Source organism: Hipposideros armiger, unplaced genomic scaffold (genome assembly GCF_001890085.2).
Source record: "Hipposideros armiger isolate ML-2016 unplaced genomic scaffold, ASM189008v1 scaffold_99, whole genome shotgun sequence".
Classification (NCBI taxonomy): Eukaryota; Metazoa; Chordata; class Mammalia; order Chiroptera; family Hipposideridae; genus Hipposideros; species Hipposideros armiger.
The window spans coordinates 15,880-24,332 of NW_017731449.1; the positions used below are offsets into that span (position 1 = coordinate 15,880).

Sequence of the window (8,453 nt, forward strand, 5' to 3'; positions counted from 1 at the left end):
AGATATTTACATTATGATTCATAACAGTAGCAAAATTACAGTTATAGAGTAGCAATGAAAATAATTTTATGGTTGGGGGTCACCACAACATGAGGAACTATATTAAGGGGTCACGGCATTAGGAAGGTTGAGAACCGCTGTTATAAGGCATGCGTCAACCCAGACTGAAGAAAATGAAGGCAAGGCTGTGTGTAGCAGTGGTTTCCATACAAAGGGGAACCAGGCACAGAGCAGGGCGGGGGTGGCCACTAGAACGGAAGCAAACAAGGTGACAACCCGATTCTCCTGCGTGTCTGTGCAGGGTTTGCCCCTGCGGGTGGCTGGTGATACACTTCTCCGGGCTGCACGTCTCCTTGGGAGCGCAGCTGTGGCCGAGGACTGCAGTCTGATAGAATTGCCAGGAATTGAAGGGAAGTGATGGTCCCAAAGAGTGACTGTACAGCCACCTGGTGGACTGAGCAGGTACAAGGAAGGTAGGAACAGGTGTTGGAGCCAGCAGCCCACTTAGTCCCACTGACTAAGGAGTGTGAGTTTGGTTAAACAGATTAAATCAGTAGGTGGACATTGAATCCCTAAGCACCCTGCAGGACTATGAGTGGACAAAACAGTAACAGCCATGGTCTTTGCACTCAAGGAGCTCACAGTGTAGACAAGGCGCAGTCTAACCCCAATTCAGCCAGATGTGGAGGGCTTACCTGGCTGCTTCTGACCATTTGCCGTTTTGGCTGTGGTTTGACCATTTCTGACCTGGGCATAGAGGGCTAATGACACCTGTGTGTGCATAGTGGTATGGTAATAGTTACAAACAATGACGGGTAACATGCTTTGCCACTTTTCCCATCTAAAATAGCATCCTTTGCCACGTGTTCATCTTTCCTCTTACCCTCCTTGATTTTCTTCTCAGCGCTTCATACCAGCTGACATCCTAATATGTATATATATTTTTAAAACACACCTTAAAACTGAGAGAGCAAATTTCAGTATTTTGGTGTTGGGAAATTTTTTTTTTTTAAGATTTTTATTGGGGAATTGGGGGGATGGGAACAGTGCTGGGGAATTGGGGGAAGGAGAACAGACAAGTTGCTGTCGTTTTGTTCTTCAGTCTAGTTGGGGAGGACGTTGCTTCACTGGCCCAAGTTGGCACCATCATTGCGCTCTTCCCGGGCGAGGCAGATCAGTCGCCGGCTTCTGGACGGCCGCTCACAGCGGCTGCTGGCCGCTCATGCTGGCTGCTGGCTACACACGGTAGCCCATGGCAACCCACTGCCACAGGGGCTGCAACCTACGCCATCGCCAGCGACTCTGGCAGTCCAGCTCCAGGTTGAGCTGTTGTTCAGCATCTTAGCTGTAGAGGGCAGTGTCACTGGCCCTCATATGTGGGATCCGAACCGGGGCCCTCCTGGCATCCCAAGCCAGTTCTTAACCATCGCGCCACTTGGCCGGCCCGGCATCCTAATATTTTATATGTCTGTTTGCTTATGATATGTCATCCCATCTAGAGTAAGTGCCACCTGCGCAAGAACTTCGTTTTGTACCCTTTGTCCCCAGTGCCTAGAATAATGCCTGGCACTGTTGAAGGAAGAGTGACTTTGAGAATTGACTCGAGTGGGTACTATGCTAAACATTTTATATACATGACCTCATTTTAGCCCAATAACTTTTGAGGTAGTTATCATCCTGTTTTACAAATGAGGAAATTGAGGTGCAATGAGATTAAGAAAATGACCCAAGGTCATACAGTCTATTCAGTGGCAGGGCCTGGATTTGAGTCCCCGTCTGACTAACTGTGAAACTCCACTGTTCCTCTTTCTCTCTGTTCTTTTTGCAGGGCTTGGGGACATGGCCAGAAGGGCTGTCAAGCTTGCTTCATGGACCAGCATGGCTCTTGCTGCCTCTGGCTTCTATCTCTACAGTAACAAGTATTTGGACCCTAATGACTTTGGCGCTGTCAGGGTGGGCAGAGCAGTTGCTACGGTAGGTCTTTCTCATTTTGGGGGTGGAGAGGAACTACAGTATTACTGGCAGGTGTTCATACATGTAGCAGATGGATACACCGGTCTCACGTATGTGGAGATACACGTGTACCCTTACGTGTGCACAGCTCCCTCTGTAGGTACACAGGCATAGAGATGTACCCGCCTGTACCTATAGTCCTGTACGCATGAACTCTGCCACCCTGAAGTTAAATAGAGTGGATCTGTTTTGAAGTGAAGACTTTCCATTTTAGGTTCTTGATCTTATTTTAGTGACAGACTCAGAGGGCGGCATTCCTCAGCAAATGCTAGGAAGCAAGGCTTTGCAGCTTTGATTAAATTCTACCAGGAAACTTGGTTTCTCTCCAATGAGCTAGTGTGAGTGGTTCCTGATGCAGGGCTCATACTCAGAGTGTCTAGGCCTTGGAGAACTTTGGGAATCCCCTACAATCCCTAAACTAACAGAGCATCTGAGTTGACTATGTGACCATTGGAAGTTTTTCTCCAGCGGCTCAGGAACATCGTTCTGGCGTGATCATGTCCTCTTTGAGGACATGAACTCTGTGGAAAGCAGCTTTCCCAGACATGCCTACGTAATTGTCCCATTTGCGCGTGGGTAGATCGCCGCATGCTTCATGCTTTTTGCCTCCTCTGTGTGCAGCAGGATGAGCTCATCCTTTCTTCCCCCTGGTGTAGACAGGCTCTGAATCACAGCCTGTTTGGGTTGTTGTCTAACCATTTCCTTAACACTTGGTGTTGTGAAGTCTTGTCCCTGGCCTGGCTCAGAGGGGAAGCCACCGATGTGGTGCCTGTCCTCTAGGGGAAGCTGAGTCATAGACTCCAGACAGACAAATAGATAAGCGGGCCGTGGACTATGATGTGGTTCCTAGGTGTTTACTGAGTGCCTTTTCTCGGCCTCGCGTTGTCTTATATATTTGAGGAGTAGACACAAACTGTCCCACCTGGACACATCTCTGAAGGAGCTTCTGATTGACAAGAATGGGTCAAAAAACAGTCTAAAGTCACGCACTGGCTCAAGATGCGTGACTCAGAGGACTGCTGCTGTGGGACCTCAGACACAGGAGTGAGCCCTGGGGCTGGGAGTCAGGATGGGTGCCAGAGCGGAAGCAGGGTTTGGTGGAGCCTTGGGGGTTTGAATAGTTGGAAAGAAGGGAGGAAGTTTCTTTGCAGTGCTCTATAAATCAGCCACGAAGCTGTGCATTCTTGAAAGGCCAGGGCTCTGGTCTTCACCATCCTTCTGCACCACTTAGTGACCAGGTCTTGCTCATGGTTGGTGTTCAACAGATACAGAGGGTGCCAAAAAAATGTAGACACATTTTAAGAAAGGAAAAAAGTGTATTAAAATTGTAATACTCAATATACGAGGTCAGACAATTACCGGTAAGTTTGCAAACTCATCCTAGAAAAAGTGCTTACATGCCTCATTGCTAAATGTCACTACAGTCACCTTCGAAGTACTCCCTTGGGAAGCTGTGAACCAATACCAGTGCCTAGTCTGCCCTTCAAAGCAATTTTGGAATTCTTCTGGAATGGCAATCAGAGCTGTCGTTGTGTTACCCTTGATGTCCTGAATGTCACCTTTCTTTCAATATTTCCTTTCTCTTTGGGTAAAGAAAGAAGTCATTGGGGGCCAGATCTGGTGAGTACGGAGGGTGTTCCAATACAGTTATTTGTTTACTGGCTAAAACTCCCTCACAGACAGTGTGTTGAGCTGGTGCATTGTCGTGATGCAAGAACCATGAATTGTTGAGAAAAGTTCAGGTCGTCTAACTTTTTCACGCAGCCTTTTCAGCACTTCCAAATAGTAAACTTGGTTAATTGTTTGTCCAGTTGGTATAAAATCATAATGAATAATCCCTCTGATATTAAAAAAAAGGTTAGCAACATCGTTGCAACAATTTGTGAACTTAATTGCCAGACCTTGTATACCCATAACAAAAGTGAATACAAGTCATGTGTATACATTTTTTTTTGCACTCCTGGTATATGTCAGATGGAATGAAGCTTTGGGGGTGCAGGCAAAGGAACAGACTCCTCTCAGTATCAACCTTGTAAGCCCTTTAACTTCTGGTGGCCTCTGTTGCTCAATTCTAAAAGGGAAGGTTTGGACTAGGTAATCCCCACAGCTCCTCCATGCCTGAGATATCTGGGAGCCTGTAATCTCCTGGTTCACGAAGGATAAGGGGACTTCCGGAGTTTTGGCCAAGGGACCGAGAATCACAACTTATGCTTTTAGAGCAAACATAAATATAAAATGATGTGTAGTTGTGATACAGAGAGGTGGGAGAAGTTTATTCAACAGCACTCATTCAGCTAGTGTTTACTGCGCATTTACCTAATATGCCTGGCACTGTAGCAGGTGCAGGGGGTATGAAGATGAACAGGAAGGGCAAGCCCTTGTGCCTATAGACCTGAAATTCTAGCGAAGGGGAAACAGTCCATGTACAAGGAAACAAATGAACAAGGCAATTTTGGAGGGTGGTTTGTTTTGGTAAATAATTGAGAATTCCTGGTGTGTGGGGGCCACTTTAGATTGGAACTCTGTAGAAATGGCATTTGTACAGAGCCCTGATGGACAGGAAGAAGCCTGCCAGGCTAACGTGGGACGGAGCATCTGAGGTGGAACTGTGTACTTCTCTAAGCATCCCACCTGTGTCAGGGGCCTGCAGCTGCACTTCTTGGGCAGAGCAGTATTTGATGGCAGGGTGCTAACCTTTCCGCTTCCTTGGTTCACAGACAGCTGTCATCAGTTATGACTATCTCACCTCCCTGAGGAGTGTCCCCTATGGCTCAGAGGAGTACTTGCAGCTTCGATCTGAGGTAAGGGACCCATGGGACCCACCTGAGCCAGGCCAGGACTGGATAAGCCCCGAAGTGGCTGCAAAGCCAATGAGCTTCCTGTGTACAGCTGGAGCTGGACAGGAACAGTGTGAGGATTGGGGCTGGGGAGAATGGAGGGGAGGACCATCTCCTCACTGGAGGCATTCTAATGCTGATGGGACCGACTGTTAGGCCAACAGCAAGCTGGATCCTGTGGTACCGGGGCTATGAAGCTCTACGGCACTGCTGGGGAGGCTGGTGTGTGTGGAGCTCAGTGTCTGGGATGACGCAGGAGGGATGAAAGCTCTGTCCTTGAGATAGCTCAGCTGGCTTCCAAATTGCATTGTCAGGAGGTGACACCCAACTGAAAGAGGTTAATTGTTTTCCAGTCCTCTGAAGTCTACACTGGGGCCTCTTGTAGGCCTCTGAGTGGAGCTGTCTACCCCACACACTTGGAAAGGGTATTTGAGTTTGGTGCTATGACTGGATGTCCCAGAGAGTTAGGGCATCAAGCAGGTGGGCATTTTTCTTGCATGCAGGTTGAGTTGGGGTCAAGTGTTAATGCTTTTGGTTGCCCCAGAGAGAGGTTGTGACAGATCTGTGTGTCTTTGCTTAGCCTGGAATGCCCTGTGGCCCTTGGAAAATTCCTAGTCATCCTTCCAGGCTCAACTCAAACACCTCCCCTTCTCAATCATCCTAGGTGGATGGAATAATTAATGTTTAAATTTTTATTTGAATTTTTCTTTATGGAAATTCCAGCCATTAACAGGAGAGAGTAGCATAATGAACCCCCATGGAACTGTCATCCAGCTTTAGAAATTATCAGTATTTTGCCAATCCTGTTTCATTTTCATCTACTCCCCCTTGGTTTATTTATTCCTTCAATTATTTTTTTATTAATTCATTTATTGTTATTTTTTTGCTGAAATATTTAAAAGCACATCTCAGGCATCATATTATTTCATCTGTTGTGGGGAAATAACCCGCAATGAGGCCGACCATGAAAAGAAGTACACAGAGACAGACGTGCGGGTGGAGGGACTCTGCCAGAGGCAAAGACCTCGAAGGTTAGGTCGTTCACATCTTCCTTTTATGGAGAGAGACAAACAAAGCCCTATTTTGGATTTGCGTGATAAGCGGATGTGGGGGGTAAGCAATCAGTCCATAGAGAGCCTCCGTGTTCTGTCTTGACCTCTGCTTAATCTCTACTATCTGCCCTTGGCCTTCGCATGTATTGTCCCTTTCCTGGCTCCATCCTTGGGCCGTTGCCAACCGCCTTCGGCTGACATGTGCCCAAGTTGCTGCCCTGCTGTGACCTTTCAGAGTAGGCGTCCTACAGTATTGCAATCCAGTGCTGTGTCCCTACATCTCCCCCTTCTTGTCCTTCTAAAATTGCCGGTGGTAGGGATGTTAGGATGGGGAAAGGTTTTTTTAGCTCGAGTGCATTGAAAGGATAGTTATTCGGGCTTGTCAGGATTGGAGGACATGGAATTGATGTAGATTACGGAGAGCATGGCTAGGAAGAGGCTCTCAGGTGTCTTGGACGTCATCGTGGTCTGGAGGACCTTTTCCGCTTGTTGAATGGTTTTCTCCAGACCGTCCCAGGTCAGGCTTGGGGCTGTCTGTGTTCAGCTAAGCCGCCTGGTCTTGGGCTTTGGCTTCTGGAGGTTGAGATGGTTCTTCTCGGGAATCGGGTTGGTCTGTGCCTGTGCCATGCTAAATGCAAATGTTCCTGGATGGGAGCCATTGGAGTTCGGATTCTGTGGATACACAAGCATAGCCTCACCCCCAGTTATAAGTTTTATGGGTCTTGTCCAACCAGGCGTGTTTCCGACCGGTATGAGACCAGGAGTTTAGGCTGGGGTTCTTTGTAGGTGGAGAACTGTCTCTGTGCATTTGTGAGAGAATCTGGGGAGAGGTTTAAAAAATTAATAGTATAGAGGGCTCGATGGAGTCAAGTGGCTGGTGTATCAGGGGTGTCTCCCCCTTTTAATTTTTCTAATAAGTTTTTGAGAGTGTGGTGAGAGCATTCAACAATAGCTTGGCCTTGAGGATTGTACGGAATGCCGAAGGAGTGAGAAACGTGCCATGTGGCACAGAAATGTTGCATAGCTGTGGATGTATTGTCAGTTTTGAGAGGGGCGGGGAGGCCCATGGTGGCAAAGGCTACGAGGAGGTGTCAGTGGATGTCACAGAAGCACTCACCGGTATGGGCTGTGGCGAAAACGAACCATGGAAAGGTGTCAATGGATACATGGACGAAGGAAAGTTGTCCAAAGGCGGGTATATGGGTAACACCAGTTTGCCATAACTGATTAGGGGAGAGCCCTTGGGGGTTGGTTCCCAACGAGGAAGGGATGGAAAGTGGGTTAAGTTGACATTGAAGGCAGGCGCCCATTATGTCCTGAGCCTGCCGGTGGGTAATTTGAAAGTTATGGACTAGGCTATGATGGTTTTGGTGAGTGAGCGCATGGTGTTGTGTGAGCTGAAAAGTCATGACAAGGGCGCTGGCCATGGTGTTGCCGTGATCCAAGGGCCCAGGAAGAGGGGTGTGAGAACGAATATGTAGGATATGGAGGGGGTGGGACTGTGCTCGTAAAAGATGTAATTTTTGTAAGAGATTGAGAATGTGAGGTTGTGTGTGGTGGCTGAGAATCGCTGTCTCAAGATTGGAAAGAGAATAAACTGCATAGGCCGAGTCAGAAACAGTGTTAAGTGGTTGATTGGGGAACGTCTCTAAGGCAAGGAGGATGGCTCCAAGGTCGGCCTCCCGAATGAAGCGAAAATGAGAGCAAGTGAGCTGTTCGGAGGGGTCAGAGCCCCACGGAAGGGCGGCTTTGCCTGATTTTCCAGACGTCGTGGGGGAGGGGAGAGAGCTTGGGGGATGGTGGGTTGGGGACGTTGAAAGAGAGAGAGAAGCTTATCTGATGGGGAATGGGAGAAGATGTGTCCTGTGAAGCCTGCAAGGGAAACCTGAGGGGCTGTGGGTTGAGAAAGAGCATATTCAAACTGTTTGGGTGACAGGGGAACGTAAATGGTGTTAGGATCAAATCCTGAGAGCATGAGAACGCGCGTTCGGCCTTTGGATATTAATAGGGCAATGACGCCAGCATAGTGGGTAATCGTGCGTGCGGGGAAAGAAGGCTACCAAAGAGCCACTCAAGGGGGCGTAATTCAGGGCACAGTTGTCCTAGAAGGTCTGTGGCATTTTGAGGGGTGTTGAGGATAATAAGGTGGATGGGTCGGAATGGGTCAACACGGTAAACGAATTGCGTGCGGATGGCATTAAGGACGGCGCCCAGTTGTTCTCTGGCCTCATCTGTGAAGTGGCGTGGACTGGAGGGTCGGATCCCCGTTAAGGATGTTAAATAGCGGCGAGAGCTGGTGCGCGGCGAGTCCGAGAATGGGGCGGAGCCAGCTGGTGTCTCCGCGGAGTCTTTGGGAATCACTAAGAGTGCGTAGGGAGGAAGTATCCAAAGTGATCTTTTGGGGGCTGAGGGGGTTCCACATTGGGCTCGAAAGTGACCAGGCCTTCCGCAGTTTTAGTGGTTTTTGTTATTGGCGGTTTTGGGGCGGAGTGCGGAGGATCTTTCCCGCCCCCGCATTTCTTCCCGCCCCCGCCATCCGCCCCCCCTACCA

The 8,453-nt window shown here is 48.6% G+C and overlaps 1 protein-coding gene across 4 annotated transcripts in view; it reads left to right on the forward strand.

Moving 5' to 3' along the window:
* The window catches only part of ADCK1 (aarF domain containing kinase 1), a 137,256-nt gene that overhangs the window by 12,236 nt on the left and 116,567 nt on the right, over positions 1-8,453 (forward strand). For 3 of the 4 annotated variants that reach the window (XM_019646266.1, XM_019646269.1, XM_019646267.1), the window contains exons 2-3: positions 1,829-1,974; positions 4,731-4,814. In XM_019646266.1, coding sequence (XP_019501811.1) covers positions 1,840-1,974; positions 4,731-4,814 — 219 coding nt within the window. In that variant the 5' untranslated portion in view covers positions 1,829-1,839. The remainder of the gene's footprint in view (positions 1-1,828; positions 1,975-4,730; positions 4,815-8,453) is intronic. The other variant, XM_019646268.1, reaches the window with a different exon arrangement.